The sequence below is a fragment of the Opisthorchis viverrini genome (assembly GCF_000715545.1).
Source record: "Opisthorchis viverrini unplaced genomic scaffold opera_v5_295, whole genome shotgun sequence".
NCBI lineage: Eukaryota > Metazoa > Platyhelminthes > Trematoda > Opisthorchiida > Opisthorchiidae > Opisthorchis > Opisthorchis viverrini.
The window spans coordinates 129,035-147,497 of NW_008751952.1; the positions used below are offsets into that span (position 1 = coordinate 129,035).

Consider the following 18,463-nt stretch of genomic DNA (forward strand, 5'->3'; position numbering starts at 1 on the left):
TCGACAATCGTTGTCTCAGAACCATAGCTCGTGTGGGTTGGTGTCAGCGAATCCGTAACGAGGCAGTTAGAAAGCGTGTTTTCGGTTGTGTAACGGGTACTTCCATTGAAGAATGTGTCCAGCACCAGAAGCTGCGTTGGTTGGGACAGGTTTTCCGCATGCCGAATCATCGTTTACCGAAAAGAGTACTATTTTCTATACCCAATTCGGAGTGGCGTAAACAGAGAGGTGGCCACCCATGACCTTNATTGGCTTCCGAAGGTGGTCCCAATCAACCAATCCACAGGAGCTTGTGCACACACCTTGGTTGGTTTGGGATGGAAAGGAAATCACTATATCATCAGTCAGGATACGACACCCAAAGCCATATCTTCCCCTTTCGGTTTAGAAGGAGCATCAATGCCACCTGAAGAAAGTAGATACAACTTATCCAATAGAGGCTGTACGCTATCAGGTTTTATGAGGGTATTTCAGTGGGATACCACACATCCCACATATGCAACTTTATTTGCTGTGGAGTGAACTTTGACCCGTCTTTCATCATTTCCAAATATACCAATGATTTAGATGATACGGCCACAGGAAGAGTGGATGATTCCAGTTACAGTCCATTCAACGTCAGGCCGTTACCATCACCAGAGCTTTCCTACGTCCCTCTTCTAGCCCATAAAAGTTACTCTATGCCTAGTTATTACTGTGCTGTTCTTTGGTCGAAGAACATTACCACAGGGAGAGGTTTTACAAAATTATTTGTCGCTTTTGCGCTCAAATAGAGGGTATGGTTTTGACTTGTTCAAGCAGGCCCGGGTCAGTTTTCGTCCAGTCATCTTGCCACAGGGGTTTTCTCTGCCAACTTCAACCTAATGCGAAGTGTCTACTGTTATTCTGAATACAATCCAAGTCGGGTAAGCCTATAAAACGGCTGGATGTTTGCCACTTATGTTGCTGACTTTTGATGCTATCGATCACCGAGGGATTTCGTATCAAACTTATCGTCCACTCCATTCCACAGCTCCCAGGATTGTACGGTGGAAAACGTGTGGTGAGTCGGTTAACGTTGACCAACGTATCCCGTGATGAAGATGGAACAATATTTGTATGCAAGGTCACTCACGTGGAGTGGCTGAAAAGTATCGGGCGTTTGTATCAACTGGTCGTGCTCTGTAAGTCCCACCACACTCCATCTAATATAACGCCAAATCTTCTTCCCTAGTAGAGCTTCATAAATCCACCACGACTTCTCACTAATATAGTGCAAATGTGCTGAAAACCACAAAACAGGCAGCAATGTGTTGAAATACTGGTAGTTTGGGTGAGTTTATTGATTATTGATCAAGTGACTGTTGATCTTTTCGCCGAGCTCGGCAACTGGCTTGCAAACGCTTCGTTACCACGCCCACTCAACTGCGCACTGATGATGTCTCCTGGTATGGCGACAAAATGTTTTCAAGCCTGTTGCCAAGTTCGGTGAACAGAACAACAGCCACCTGATCAAGATCCAACAGACAGACAGATTAGACCGGAACGTGGACAGAATACAACTCGATTCCTTCACAGAAGTGGAGGCCACATGTAGGGGAAAAATACACGACCAAGATAAGCCTGTTGAAGTTATCACAGGAGTACTTTCGTTATAATTTGTCGCAAAGTTTGCTCTGAGGCTTAGATAGATGAGGTTTGTTTTAGGTTGGAAAACGGTGCCCTGAAATGCCCATACTAGTCCCAAGTTTTCGGTTACCGTGGTCGTTTACCCATAAATTCAGGCACTGGTCTAAGCGTAGTCAGTCGAATCGCCCATGCATGGTTAAACACAGTTAAGTACGCACACGTCCGTGATCCTTGCGTGATTAAGCCAGCCACGTAGGTCCAGAAGTGTTCTAGTTCAACGTGTGTTGCTTTATAGCTCACTGAGCAACATGGAGGCAAGAAGATGCATCAAAACAGAATAGACTGGATTCAACAGTTTTGCATATCCCGCAGGGTGCATACATATAATCATAAGCAAAAGATTTAGCAGGGCTCCAGGTCAAAACCAAATTGGTAAGCAAATGAGTGCATTTCGCTAATCGGAATTACGTTTAGGACAGCTAATTTGACAAACAGACAGGCCATTAAAACACTACAAAGAGCAAAGGTCGTCAGACCCCGGAACGGGTCAACTTCATTTTGGAATCAGTGACAGAGAAACTCAGCTTATGTGAACAGCTGGGACATACGTGGGACTTTTATCCATCCTGATAATGACCTGTCTCAGGGCCTGATGACCTTTTCTTGTTGTAATGATTTCACCGGCCTGTGTGTTTGTTCGTCAAATTAGGTTCCTAACCGAAATTCGGGTTATATGACTGACGAGGTAACATACTACGCATGGTGTTGCTGAAAATTCGTCCATATCCCACGACCTGTTTCTTCGTGCTTGGGTCCAGATAGAATATAAGATTGAGGGAAACTCGGTGAGTGCGTTTAACTAATGAGCTCCACGAAGGGCGAGACTTTTCGTGGGTCGCCGAAGACTGTAACGTTTGCGCAATATATTGCGGTACTGGTGTATCCTCTCAGCTGAAGAAGAATATCAGATGTGAGCGATTCTGTCCGGTCTCCTGTGGAAAACAAATCGGTGTGTAAATGGGCGTGTCTCGCAAGCTGACGAGACAGCCCAGTTAGTTGAATCCAGTCTGTTCATTGCACAGCGATGCCTTCCATGGACTCAGTGGTTAGGAGTTTAGAAGTAAGAAGTGTCACTCTTGGGTTTAACTATCCCCCCAGGGAGCACCACTTCTTGCCTTCGGAATCTCAGATGGGTCAGTCAGGCTTTTGTGCTGGTGATTCTAAGCGTCTTACTGGCGCGCTCAAAATACAACACAGAATCCCCGAGTTAATCGGCTTTTACGGCAACAGCCTATTATTAAGCTGTAGATAGCTGGTTTATTAGTTTAGAATTATGAAATACGATGTTGAAAGCAAAAGAGATGTTGGCAATATGTTGACAATATATTCTGCTCCAAGATCACTGTCTATACTTTAACCCTAACCATATTCCAAAAATTGAGGGCTAAAATGCCCAGGGCTTTGTCAGGTTCCATCTGCGTCACTGTACTGGGCGGAGCTTCAGAGGATTTTTATAATCGGATGGATAAAACTCTTCTTCTGAATTGGGATTGTGGATTCCATCCTGATGCCGACGACCAACAGTTATCCCGCCCACATATAAGTGGACGCACCAGTGCCCTGTAACAGTATGATTTGGGCGACCAGCAGGAGGACACCCTTTTGTGACACCATTTCAAGTTGACCTTTGCGAATTCCCGGACAGGTAGAAAAAATCTTAGGGCCATTGGCCAATGTCAGTGGATCTTTCACCGAACCAGGCAATTGGCTTGCAAGCGTTTCGTAACTATTCGCTAGTGCGCGGCTATGTGAGCGATAAGACGAAACACACTTTCATCGGCCCTATCCCAATTATTGTTCGCTAGACTGATTTTCAAACAAAAAACGTATTTCCGCTATTCAGGTCAGCAGATTGATTTTGTCTGTCATCAATACCTCATTTGTAGTATTGTTTACTACGCTACACGGTCCTGTATCCATAGAATCATTGTAGGTAGAAGGAACTTACCGATGTGTTGCAATATTTTTCTACGCCCGTGAGTCGCGAGACTCAAAGAATGCACACTGTATATAAACGGGGGTTAGTAACTGAGTTTATCAGACAGAAAATGAAACTCACTTGAGCATCGCGTGGTCTCCGAAGGCATTGCTTCGCGCTTTTGGAGGTTAGTTCTTCGAGTAGTCCACATTCGGTAGAGCTGCGCCGTGCTGTAGCCTTGTCTTGAGACAGAATTCATTATGGATTATGTCGTTTTTCAGACGATCTCCTCTGAACCGCAGAAATAGGTACATATCTTTCTCAAAGTAGTAACCCGACTTATATCACTGAGGCGTTTACGACAGTTCTTAACAGTTAGCCTCTCCCAAGTACGCTTCTTGCTCTTCCAACCTATGCTCACTACTAATTAATTTTGAACTTTTAAAACACTGTTCTGACAACTCCTCGCTAGTGTCCTATTACTGCAAAGCTGTATGGCTACAGAGAGCTCCATGAGTTCTCTGCGTTCTTGCTGAAGAAACTGTCTTTATCCATCATGGAATGTAGAATTGGCAGTTCAAATTCATGAATGGTAATTTAGCGACAGGTTGACCAGATCATCAAAGTCTTCATCAAAATCAACTGGTTCATTAGAATGAATACAACATTTCCCGCTCACCACTCCATCGTGGATCAGCAGTATGATCCTAATTATGTAGCAGATCATATTATGGTCTCTCAGGCATCGCGCACTCAGTATTGCTTTCGCGCACCTCTAAGTGAGTTTTAGTGCAGCTTGGCTTCGTCTTCATTAGGGCTCTACGTCCAGCCTGCAGAATATGCAAAGCCAGTGAAGTCGGTCTAGATTTGTCAAAAAACTCTTGAGGTTAAGAAAATTTTCAGATCTCGGAGCCCCGTTAATTTTACATTACTGCTGCTTAGTAAACATAATCAGTACAATATTCTTATTCCGAGTGGCTTGGATAGCTAATTGGCCGGGCACTGCAAGGGATTTTCTTTGATTTACTCACTTGCTTGTTTTACACATCTGAGCTACAGTTACAGAAGTTATCGTGGTTGAGGAAGAAAAATCCAAAATTCCTGTGGATTTGATGATGTTTACGGCTAAGAAAATAAGAAACCGTGAAATGTTATTTTGCAAGCCCACAGAAGTATTTTTTTGAAATCTGTTGTTGAGACAGCTGAGCGAGGAGGGTATCCTTAGCTATGCTACTTTTACTCATGTTCTCTGAACTTCAGACCCACCAACGATGACGATCAATCTCGAGGCGCCTTCCCAGATTGAGTCCCAAATTCCATCACATATTTCATTGACATGCGTTGCGACTGGTGGTTGTCCGGCATTTCCAAACGTCTACGGTATTACGAATCGCTCCCTACTAGCTACGCACAATTTTGTCGATCATTCGGTTGCGTGGAAGTTTTCTTGGACGTTCCACGCCACGTTCCCTCATCCTTCAGATGCTCAAGGAAATGAGGTTTCTCGGAGCCTTTTGGAGAATCACATTCATCCGGTGTTGGCGATTCGGCATCCAAAGATAACCCATTTCGGAGAATATACGTGCCATTTGGAGGGACCTGGTGGTTCGACACACGTAACCAAGATGGTTCAGTTTGCATGTAAGTTGGCCACATGTCCACTGAAATCCTGACGTTTGAAGTTAGTCATAAACGGAAGTCAGAATGCTGAATGTTTTAAAATTTGATTGCTCAAGTAGAAAAGATCGTTGAGGGAAATTATTACTTTTTCAATGCAATAAGAACGGGAGAAATCATGCAATCAAACGAGTCTTTTTTCTGCGTTGTATATAGAACAAAGATACCCTAGAAACACAGAACCAGCTGTAAATCCGTCGTTCATTTTGGTGCGTTTGCCGAAGGAAAAACTAAGCTTTGATTGGGTTTCAGTTTTAGACCTCTGAGGCACGTATGATAGGTCAACACCTACAAAGATTGCCGACATCGATGTACGAAACTCTGAGCCGAACGTAGGTTTGACGATCCCGAATAGCAAAACAGAGAATCGGATTCGAAAGACCTACAGTACTATTTGCACACAGGGGAACAAAATTATACAACAAACCACGATTGTCCACTTTCTTGTGGTCAACAAATGCGCAATTCTGCCACCGACCGGCCCAGCGTATGGCCATAGTTCACGCGCCAGATATGGGTGTGTTGCGGTCGTCCATTCTGAGGCCAGTCTCGTGATTCTGATAAGCGGTGCGATCACACGAGTGCACGACATAACAAGTCAGAACAGGTCTAGCAGACAGGTGACGAACACCTATGGGTAAGTGGGTCATTGACACATACCAGACCAGTTTTAATGTAACCTTATTAGGACATAATGGACATGCACAATGGCAGTGCCATTTACGGAATGCATGGGAGCCTTTCTCACTAAGTATGCAGGGTGGCCAACAATGGTTGCGTTTAAGTACGAGTAAAATGATGCAGTTTTGTGTTTGTCGCTGAGCGATAATGTCGTCTTGATTGAAGAGGGAAATTTTACAAGGCAGTGGACAAGCTCAGTAAGCGGATCAGATTCTGTTGGTGCCAGAATAAGAGAGTTGAGAGGTATCACTATATGGGGGAATGGGTTTTATTCTACCAAAACTAACATGTTCCCGTTGGGCGGAACTCACCACAATTAAGGTTGAAAATTAGCCTTTAACATCTCGTCACCAATTTTTTCTGTCTCAGGGATCACCAGGGAGTCGTAGGCACCGAGTTTCAATCAGACATGTTCTAGTTGTTTGCCACATTGTACGCAAATAATAAATTACATCCGGTACGGTAGATTCAACGTGGCATCTTTTATGACGTTCTTCAAATAACTGTACTGCACGAATGCTGCCTCGTCACAGCTCATACAGCAGTGGAAATATCTTAGTGCTCTCGTGACAGAAAACACCAACTGATGAACCTCAGAATGACGAAAACGTCAGTGGGCTGTCAACACGTTTTAGTCAACATGGGTCTTGTGTGCTATCAGGAAACCGTATCGCCACATCTCCAATATCGTGCCAGTTTAAGGCTTGTTGAAAACAGTGTAATTTGCCAGTAAGCCTGTTTCGAAATTACATCCTTTTCTTCCCATGTCTGACCAGACAATTGAAGCAACAGGTGCCCGTAGGCCAGGTAACTTTAGGTAAATTGCAACAGTCGCTCTGCTCTAACTCAGAGAATTTGAACGGAACAGCTGAATGCACGCCTGCGATTTATCCAATCTACCGACTAAGAATTTTCCATCTGAGAGTCTCTCGATAGTCCATGTTGGTGCCTGCTACACGTATAAATAAGAATATTTCTCAGATCGACATGACTTTTGTACCAATTATCTCTGTTGTATAGGAAGGAGATACTCCTCAGGAAGTTACTCGTTTTCCTCCAAGGTGTTTACAATAGACTGTGGTCCTGATTTCTCTGTTTTGGCTATGTACCACTCCGAGTCTACTGACACTTAGACGAAAAATCTAGCAGGTTTTACAAGTAGAAGGAGTGTGCACGCCACCATGAGAAAAAATATATCGAACACTAGTTTCATACATTGCATGTCTACTGTACATATCAAGATGTGAAAAAAAGTTACTCATGCTTCCCGTAGTGAGCACGACCATGGACACCCGTGACAGACAGTTTCATTTGAAAAACCTTTATGTGTGTCCAGGTGTACAATGACCCTATTACCGAGACTCAGTTTGTTGTGAAGTGTTCAGCCTAGGCATGAGGTTGCAGGTGTAAATTTCCCTTGATATTAGTGAAGATGTACTGCCGAATTCGAACACACAAAAAAAACGTCATTGCTACTTTCAGTTTGCAGTTAGAGGTTACTGTGCAAACCTAAGACTATTTTTCCCAGTTCATCAGCCGATGGATCAAAAGAACCTAGTCATCGAACAACATATTCTGTGTACATTTTGGAATCTTAGCACTCCACGTTCATGCTGCTCCACGGCAATGACACCTCCGGGGGTTTTGAGCACTCTACCCGGTCAGCGCTAATCTACAAGCATGAACGGGTCTCCGAACAGCTCTCTAAATGCTACTGTGGATCTCACAAATAAATTTTGGACTAACCTAATGCGGTTGCGTGATAAATGTGAAATAGATTCCCTTAGTACAAATCACAGGATTGTACGCATTGTGAATCAGTGATAAACTAATGCATAGACTCAGCTGTATGGTTTTCGTTGCCCTGCTGTCTATCTTAACCTCAGGGTTTCACTCAGGTTGTCATTCAGCTCACATATACCACAGTCCACCAGTAAAGTGAGCATCGCATCACGTGATCCAAAAAACGGTTACCACTATACACGACTTTAAGAGTAACCTAGAATCTTTCTAGCACACGAAAAGAACCGAAGGTATACCAAAAAACTCATTCTTTGCACTGACAATCATATTGCTTTCCAAAGGGTTTTGCGTCAAACCATGGAGTTTCCTTGAGGAAACAAGTCATACAAGTGCCATTGCACGGTTTCAACTGAGCATTTCGTTAGGCGTATGTGGGAACAGTTTGATATCAATTGTATTCAGACTCACAATGGCCCACTATTTGAGTACCAAACAAGTAAATTCTAATATCATCAAAGTTTTTCATTACGAGTTGTTTGGTTAAATATTGCAAGCATAAATTGAATTATTTCGCCACAGCTTGAAGCTGATCCGACATTGCCAGACTAAACGTTATTGTCTGGAGAAGCATATCCAAAATTTTGGAAGGTCCGATGCTGCTGTTTTTAAGTACTTAGAGTACTGTTGACGTGATGAGTAAATTTCGAAATTGTAGTTAGACGTTCAGCCACCCTATGCTGCGAACCTTTAGCTGAACTCACTTCACTAACCTCACAACGGACGTCCTTCTGATCAGTAGATGAATAGTATGTCAGCGGGCCACGAGTAGATTATAAATTATGAATCAATACACATTAACAGCACCACCCATTCCCCGGTCACGCGCCTCATGTCACATGATTTGGTGTTGACTGCCTCATCGTGTAACAGCTTCCCGGCGTAAGTTATTCTGGACTCTTTCTCCGACCAGTTAATTTTTTAGTACGTCATTTCTCTCCGATCCCATAGTTGTTTCTTATGCTATAGGTTTCCACCTTACTTTATTCAGCGGGACACATTGTTTGTAATGTGCGGTTTGGCTCTACGACCAATGACATGTATTCTCGGTGTTATTTCCAGTCCCACCGGAAATAGTCCCACATGGTGCCACCGTGTTCACTGCAGCTGTGGGTTCACCCGTTGTGATGGAATTGTACGTGTGGACATTTCCGTATCCCACGAGTGGAATTGCGAAATACGAGCGGTACTTTACGCCCAACAAGCTTCCTTTTTGCCGTCAACCTGCTGGTCTACTGAGCATAGCCAATAAAGTGCGAGAGCAATCTACGAACCACAGTTTCGTTTGGTTCAAAGTGCCAAAATCGGAAGGCGTCACCAACTCATTTGTCACTTCTAGACAGATACTCTCCGTGATCTCCCGAGGTCCAGTAACAAATGCTCAAAAGTATGATGATCGTCTTTGGAGTGACGTTATCCTGGTTAATTTTGCTTCTAACTACTTGGGACGTGCCACCAGTCTGCAGCAAAATCAAAGTCTGAAGAAAATACCTACGTTGGTTTACCGACTGTTTCTCACCTCAGTAGCAACAACGGACTACGGGGATTATATGCTTGAGATTGAACACCCTAGCGGACGCAAAACGTTCCTTGCTCGCCTCCAACCACCGGGTGAGTCCTTTGTAGAAGGCAGATGTCATGTTACTGGTGTCATGGTTACTGGCTCAATCAACCAAGCTAGGCGCCCGAGCTGGTGAATTATTTTATTTCACGGGGTCCAGTTTTCGTGCAGACCTGGCAAATGCGTTGTAGTGTTATGACTCGATACTTGGAGTGCCAGCAAAAATGTTGCGCTTATTACATAAAAGGCTTATCGATCCATGTGTCGAGAAGTCCCGATTAATGACAGTGTCGAAAATACGTGTGTACTCTGATCATTTGGTAGACACTAGATGTGAGTAATTTCAGCGCAGCGAACAAACAGATAGGAGGAAGTTTATCAAAATCTCTCCGTGATACACACTACAGTTTTTTAGCTTCTGATAGTAAAAACACTTTCTTAGGCTTGCAAAGGAAACTACTTCTCCTTTAGTAGCAGGTTCAGTAATTCGCATAGTGATTAACATGTGTGTTTTGTTGACATTGAATTTGAACAATTGAATTTCCATACAAGGCTCACGCAAAAGAGTTTTCGAGCCTCACAAAGAAAACCAACTGAATTAATGAGGCATTATTGACTCGGATGCACGGTGGCCATATCCGGCGAGTTGTGTGAGTAAACATGAATGGTCTGGGCAACACTCGCGTCTTATTCAGAGTCAGGTAAACCTTGACCAGTTTTATTTAATATTTGTTTCATGGGACCTGTTTGAGTTGGTTGAATGGAGATAATTCATGGAAATACTCTTACGGAATGGTTTTCAATACCGATTTTCCGAGAGAAACACCCAATCCGGACCTTGCAAATATATATAACGTACAAGGGCCACCGTTTCAGGTGATCAGAAACAATCATATCAAACGACACTTGAAAGTAGGGGGCTGGTCAATTCACTAACATGACCCGACCTTGGTTATGAACCTATGCGTTATTTTACGCGCTGAGAAATGCAGCCATGTCAATCAGTATATCACACAGGTACATATCGGGTTTTAGAGTGAAATTGAAACACTACGTTGGCTCATTACCACGGGATGCTTCGATAATTTCGGGACGTCCATTTCCCAAATACTCTGATCACCAAAAACTGTCTGTCTAAAAGAACAAAATCCAAGCAGATTCAACTCCAGTCCAATTGACATGGCAACCCCCAACTCACACAGATCGATCAAATCTGTGATTGACTCCTAAGGGGAATATTCTATCAGGGTATCTCACACCGGAAAAGCAGGGTCATAAAACGCCGATTCAGCTTGAAGACAATCCCTCCTAACCAATCTATCGTGAGTGTTGGCCATCCCTAATAACCAGCAAACAGGAACTTTAGGAAAAAACCAATCACTGACCAAATCGGCTAGTCACAAGACATCTCAAAGATTGGTTTCCTACTGCCTTAAAACCCGATCGTTCTGATAATATACTAACGTGGCATGACGAAACTTTTGTGTCAAAAGCGAAACGTTGCCCAGCGAAAAACCCACCAACTAGTTACAAAACGATTACTACTCACTCGGTCCCAAACATTTTCCAGTTGACTGAAAAATACTTTGCTCAATATTTTGTCAAAGTGAGTTTGTTTTGCAACTTGGCCTGTCAGCTGCTAACCAGAAATGAAGATATTTTATGCACAAGGAAATGCTCGCGCAATCAAGGCTTAGTTACCAGTCAAGATGAGTCACTTTCAGCCAGCAAGGTCACAATGATATGGTGGGATAGTGCATCTCTGCAACACTTTAAACGTTCAGGTCTAACACCCTTTTTAGGCCTAGTTGGCATGCTGTCCGGAGGAAGTATGGGGGCTTTGGCATTGACAAGTTCTTCAAAACTAGAAGGCAGCAGTTGCGGTGATAATCTTGGATTTGAATGGCGGACTTACCCACTGACTAGTGAGTGGCGCAGAAAAATTCTGTTGTAGTGTTTCATCTTGGAGAAGAAACTGTGAAACGAACATGGTTTATAGAACCCGTTTCTTCAAGAATTGTGTCGGAAAATAAATGTTAGCGTAATGATCTTTTTGGCAAGGATGTCTTCACTTCCGAGGTCACTCATAAGGAGATTGCTGTGCCCACCAAACAAATGAATAGCTATCGGGAAATACGCTCGTTTGCAAATCAATTTGGTTTTCACGAAATACTCAACTGAATCTCTCGTTTGTGATATTCTACAGCTGAATGTGCTGCACGCAGGCCGCCTCATGCTTCAGTTGGCACGATATTCGAGATATCGCAGTATATTTTCATAAAGGAAACTACTCACAAGGTTGTCGAAAACAGTCCAATTTGGGTTCAAGTAGAACATTAGGCTGACGGAAACTCGGGGACTGCGCCTACCTGATGAGCCTCAAGAAGGGCGAAACAGGTCGTGGGCTGTCGAAGAGTTTTTAGCAACCTTGCGAGTAGTTTCCTTTATGAAAATGAATAGCTCCTTTTTATCGGAGGACACTGAAGCAAATGCACACCAAATAAAAATGGACAGCCATGATGACCACATTGAATAGCCTGATAAAAACCTTGACCGGATTGCTCTGAGGTCGTGATCTGCGACTTATTTTTCGAGACGAAGTTGACTATGATTTTGTCCATAATCACGGTGGTTGCATAACCTGTGCACAAGTCATCTGACTGACATACCTGTAGGAATGCACACAAACAACGGTAATTATTTGCCCCGTGCGTCAAATCCGAGCAGCGATGCGTCCAAACACTCCGATTAAGACAGTCATCAGGACCCTTGTGACAGGTAATTAGGAGCGAATGAATATGGATTAGGTGACTTGGCGAAATCCCGTGGCGCCTTGCGAAGTCACGACATTATTTGTACCATACGGCAACAAAATGAGTGCAGGATGGCGCCATTTTCTACGGAACTGGTCAGTGCATTTCATATTAGGTGTATTCGAATGCACGGTTGAACTACCAATTCAGGTACACACTTAATGCAGTGAGGCCAAGCTCCAGATTGTCCCCACGACTTCTACTTTACAGAGATCCATTAGCATAGGACTTGTGGTCATGGTAGGCATGTGTCGCAAATAAAGTGCATGCAGTTGAGCCTTGTTTCTCCCAGAGAATAAATCCGCAAGGAAACAGTCTAAATCACAAAGGAAATTACTCACGAGGTTTCTAAAAACTCTTCAACAGCCCACGGCCGTTTTCGCCCTTCTTGGGGCTCATCAGGTAGGTACTTATTCAGATGAAGTATATCATAAACGAGAGATCAGGTGAGTTCACCGTGAAAACCGCCTTGTAACCCAAACGTCTCGTGGCTTCATGCAATATGCGACAATAAGTGTGCAAAATAAATACGCAGCGAGTAATTCACTCTGGAAGTAGGGGAAAACCAAAGTGCAACTGTGAGCTTTTCAGCTAAATTTTGATCTTATTGACAGACATTGAGATGATAAAATACGATACTACTTGGGTAGCTCTGGGTTCTCATTATGATAGGTAGATTGTGTATAAGGAAATGCCCAATTTCAGCAGTAGGTGATTCCTGGAGACGTTGTGTGGATAAGTTGTTCGAGGAATCATTGTTGCAACTGGACAACTTCAACTGGTAAGGCGTAATTTAGAACTCACTGCTTTTCACGTGCGCTTTTGATCACTTGTGTGTGTTTACTTCCAGCGTCATCCGAATATAACACCTACAAGATAGAATTTAGGCGAACAGGTGCTACCGTACAACTTCGATTTGATCCAAAGTTTATGAGAGCCCAAATGTACATGCCTCACGCGGGCGAGAATAGAGTGATTCAGAATCAACTGCAACCTGCAAACAAACGCGAAACCCCATCGATTGGGTCGGACAAAGACAGCATTTCTCGTATACTACTACGCGTATGTACACTTCCTGCACCTAAATCCATGGACAGCAGTTCAAACGGAAACTGTGATGATCAGGTCAGCGTTTACGCGCAAACAAATGAACCACTGTTGGAGTCATCCTCTTCCGGAGAACCAGTAGATCCCCCAGTGTGCGTTGACCGTCTGCTTGAGCAACCGGAGAAAGGACTTGCAACCGTTCATCTGCTATCTACAGAAACATATCACCCATCACCTGCTGGCTCCCCGTGGTACTTTCAACAGCCACTCGGTCCAGGACAAGATGAAAGAATCAGATCAGGATCCGGCGATCCGGTTAGACGTTCCTTGTTGGTAGTCTCTCGAGGCCGGGACCATACTTTATCAGAATATCCCGACAGGCCTAAAAGTTATGAGATTGACTGGGCACAGGTCGCGCGCCTGACATATCAGTTCCGGTTTTATAATGCTTACGGTGGCCTCCTGAGAAGCACCGAATGGTTTTATGAAGATTCTGGTGAGTATAAGATCTTGCACCTCATACATCAGTAAGCTGACCTCTGAAGACAACACAAAACTGCTACGCCATACTTTTACCTCTATAGACCAGTTTTATCGAGTTGTAAGTTAAAACAACGTATCTGCCAAGTATCATAAAGATAAAACTCAGATTATGTCTTTCCTCACATTACCCCAAAAGACCATTGTTCTGTAAGTTGAAACACAAACTAATATACAGTATTTTGCACTTTGATCGATGTACATATACGAGACATTAAAAACTCAACAAGATCGTACTTTCTGAGGAACCCATTCCAGCATGGGGTCATCCTCCAGGTCACTATAAACTGGTTTTGTTCACGAATATTCGGATGCGAATTTCACACTTATTGTACAAGCTAAGTACAATAGTTATGGATATAAGCCATTATATGTTGTTAAGACACGTAGAAAATCTACTTTTTTGGCCAAAGAACAATTTTTGCAGGAATTCAAAGAAAAGGATTTTGAAAAATAGTTTGGAGCTCATTCCCATTGGTTTTGTCAACACCGGTTGGCTGACCGCAAGAAATTGTGCCAGGTTTCTTTGTCTGTCTACTATGGTAGGTAAGACAAGTGATAACAGTAATTAAAATTTGGTGTAGTAGAAAACAACTTATCCTGGCTAACCATCAAATGTTCTGAGCATTAGCTGTTGCCAACGTATTACACGGAGAGGATGATGTTCTGGTTAGTGGAATACAGCCTTCTAAGCGAATTAGACACCAGCTCCTGAAACGGCCAATTTTTGGCAGCTTTTCTTGGGAATTGAACTACTTTGCACGATTATGTGATGAAATATTACCACAGATGCGAAAGATTTAAATTTGGCCACACTTAGTCTATGGAACCAATGCTTTGTTTGGTACTCTGACAAAACCCACCGTCCTTTAACGAACAGTTTCATCCTGCGTGTAAGCTCATCATCATATCAAAGGATAGAACCATTTTATCGCAAAAACCTCTGCTTTAGAGTAACTCCCTGTCTGTGTCGAAATTAGACGATGATAACATTATAAAAATTTTCAATTTCAGCAGCTGTTTTACCATGTAAGTAGATGTGATTGATTTCTGGAAAGCCGCTGTACCATGGAAGTTTTTCACATCGTTCCAACGAAGTGTTGATTTGACGGATGTATACCATGTTAGGAGTGAACAATAACAGCTGTACTGTGCAATTCGTGCAGTGTGGTGAAATCACATTCGAATACTGAAGGCAGCAACTTTTTTCTGAAGATGGGATAGAGTTTTCCACTTTGATTTGAAAGAATATTCCAGTTTGTCCACTGTTTTGCTTAGTTGTGACCCGATAGCACGAGAGCAGTGTGGAAAACCATTTTGATGACCGTCATTCTCCGTCATATAGTTTACACCAGGCCAGTTGTAATCCATCTAGATTAACGTAACTACTGGAAAACGCGACAAGCAATGATGATGATTAATATATTGATGACGTCACCTCGACTGGTGATGAAAGGCTTGCAACCAAACTGCCCAGCTCAGTGAACAAGGGAACGGCCATGATGACGTCTGTTGTGTGATAATGAATACGACAGTAACTCAACACATACCTAGTTATCACGCATTCCACATCAAATTCTTCGGCTAGATTACTTGAAGTCAATGCTGAAACAGTGCACACTTCAGTAATGAGGTGTATTGGAACACTGGATCGGATGTGCTGAGGAACTGAACTGCTGGCAGTGGCTGTCCACTGATGAATCCGGATGAATGTTGTTGTACACTTTCATTGCGGTGTCTCATATTAGGAAGTAACTAAGCCATTAGGAAAATCAAAGTTTCTTCGTTTCTAGGTGTTTGAATTTTTGCGTTTATTGCAAAGTAAGATATCCAAGGCCTTCTTAAAGAAGATGCCTCCTTTGCTGTTTTCCTTCGTGAAAACAGCAGGGCCTGTTGCTTTGAATTTTGTGATGATTTCAGAAACTGCAACTTTGGGAACAGGATATCTTTGATGAGTTTGCCTTCAAAGTTCAAAATATTCGAAAGGGGCAGCCCGCGAAATGAATGGTGTAGTTTCTTGTGAGAAGCAATCATTTTATCACCACAATTTGAGTGCTAGTTTCAGACAGATTCCGGGCTTGAGTGCGTGTGGTCGTTTAACTCATTATGGACATACTATGACTGAACACGTTCGTCCGAGTTTGTCTGGACCCTATCACAATCTCACATAAACAAGTGTTTGGAATGAGAATAAGTGTAGAATACTGTCCGTTGACATATTTGCAGATTTATTACATAGTTTTTGGGTGGAATTTTTGGCGTGCAGCTAGTTGTCAATTCAACCTTGTTTCTCTGTTTTGAGATTAGTTACATGTGTGGTCATGGCCTAACTAGCAGTCATCAAAGTTTATATGAAGAATAATTTGTCCATCACGAGACCTGCCCTCAAATCCTTCGAATACCAGACGGAAACTCCTACTAATAAGAATGGTCGAGTTTATTTCCAGATGCTAAGTTGACACAACCAGACAGCCTGCATTAATCTGGCAACGAAAAACCGACATCAGATACCAAGGAGACTGCAACTTTGTCTCAGTCAATGTGCGCCAACCTCAGAATTTATAAGTGACGTGAAGTCCACTTGTATGTCATTTGAAAGTAGGAGTTTTGTGATCTACTGTCTTCAGTTAAAAGACAAAATCTGTTGAACTGTATTTTATGGTGAATTCTTGATTTTATCTTTCGCAAATTAATGATTTGCGAATTAATGATTTTGATCTCACACAGCTTCGCCAATGAAGTCTCAGTCTATGGAAAACGCGACCAGCAACAAGCCCTCTCTTGGTCTACTACTCTGGCTACTTCTAGTTGCTATGCTCCTGATTGCCGCATGTTCCATCAGTCTCCTTCTGATAATACACCGAAAACGTAGAAGAAAACGCGGTAAGTCACGATTTTTCTCTCTAGGATACTTTAGACACCACCTCTAAGAGGCATGTGATAATATATTTCTCCCTAACAGGTAATAAATTTCCGTGTAGCTCGTCGGAATGGCAAGATGTATAGTATGTTTCTATACCAACCACACCGACAAATTGTCCTCTCACAGCTGAAGTAAGCGATTGATCGATTTTGTTCTACACTTTATGGGCAATCCACTCGTGCTGCCCGTAGGCTAATTCAGACTTATGAACGATATTCATCAATTAGAACGTTCATGTGGTGCGTCACTCGGAACAAAACATTCTGTTTCCTAGTCGGACAGAATATTCCTGGGTTGAATCCGCAGGCAACTGTTAACCTGTCCACTTCTGACACAGGTAAGCCGATGGCTTTTATCCCATTTTTCTGATTGAGGTGCTTGTTCTAGAGAATTAGTACAAATGGCAAAAGCGCCAATGATGTCTTTGGTACTATAATCTGTTTCCAACTAACGGTGGGCTAAACGGAACATTTCTGCTTATGTTCGGATAAGTGTCTTGGTTACATGTCCACCTAGTATCATGTCGATACGACACATCCGTAGGATATCACAGAATCCGCGCAACGACCGTGCTAGACAACATTCGTTAACAGAGAACTTTGTAAGCAGCCGTTTAGATCAGTTTCTTGTAAAATACGATTGCAATTATCCGGTTGCAAGAAACAATGTGGTTTTATCCTCGAATCACATATTGTGACATGTTTTCCCAAGTGAACGGTCAAACCTAGAGTCTCCAAGAACGCTCCTGTTGCAAATGAACGCAAAAGTAGCCATCTTGAACTGGTTATTTCTGCGGTTGCATGTGAGTATTATCATGTACTGTATCCGTCGCTGAAATCACGGGTTAGCAAGCGAGCTGATGACGTTTACGGCTAACAACTCGTCACTGTCGTCGATGATTACATCTGATAACATTGGCCAACATGCTGCTACAGCGCAGAAAATAGCCCAGCATTTAACAGCCTGAAAGAGGAATTAGGTGAGCAGATCCAATGATTCGGTCGCAACGATAGACCGACAGCTTAGGACAAATTTTGTCGGCGGTTTGCTTTTTCTGATGATGAAAACGATGAGAAAAGAATCATCATCGTCATCATCATCATCATCAAAGACAGCAACATCAGTGTTGCCACTGATGCTGCACTGGCGTACAACCTCCAACCGCTCAATCAGACAATCTGGAAAGAAACTGACAGCACGAACTCCACTGACATTGATTAGCCGCCATTTCTTGCAACGTCTCCAGCCAAGCACAGACGGGGTCACGGGGACCCCATCCTTGAAGGCGCACAACACCAACAACACCCAAACCCTTCGTGATCTCTTTCACGCCTTTTTGCCAAGTCATGTGCTATCCACCTCGCGGTTTGCGCCATCCTGAAGGAGGCACGGAGAACAACACTCGTCTCGCTAGACGGTGTTTCGGCATGCGTAGCGCATGACCGAGCCATCGTTGTCGATGGTGCTGGATGTTTTCCCGGATTGAGGTGCCTGCAGCACAACCAAATACCAGTTTTCTAATCGCCTCGTTACTGATACGCTGACGTCATCCGAAACCAGCAACGCTTCTGAGGCATCGGTGGTCGAAAACCTGAAGAGGTCTCACATCATCTACCCATACAACAACACAGCCCTTACTGTAGCCTGGTACACACGACCCTTAAGATCAAGTGAGACGCCTTTTTGACGCCACAAGTGACGCAAATTAGCAAACGTGATTTGAGCTTTTGAGATTCTTGCACTGACTTCATCAGACACACTTCCGTCAGAGCTAATACAACTACCGAGGTACGTAAAGTTTTCCACAATCTCCAGTGGTTCTCCTTGAATTGTAA

General features: G+C 43.2%; 1 protein-coding gene across 1 annotated transcript in view; it reads left to right on the plus strand.

Moving 5' to 3' along the window:
• Nucleotides 1–18,463, plus strand: part of T265_14928 (hypothetical protein) — a gene marked incomplete at both ends in the record, with an annotated part of 62,005 nt that overhangs the window by 18,283 nt on the left and 25,259 nt on the right. Inside the window, 8 exons of the mRNA XM_009175811.1 lie at nt 1,013–1,163; nt 4,847–5,227; nt 8,807–9,355; nt 10,814–10,911; nt 11,981–12,083; nt 12,537–12,564; nt 12,916–13,661; nt 16,433–16,588. Of these exons, the coding sequence (XP_009174075.1) occupies nt 1,013–1,163; nt 4,847–5,227; nt 8,807–9,355; nt 10,814–10,911; nt 11,981–12,083; nt 12,537–12,564; nt 12,916–13,661; nt 16,433–16,588 (2,212 nt within the window). The remainder of the gene's footprint in view (nt 1–1,012; nt 1,164–4,846; nt 5,228–8,806; nt 9,356–10,813; nt 10,912–11,980; nt 12,084–12,536; nt 12,565–12,915; nt 13,662–16,432; nt 16,589–18,463) is intronic.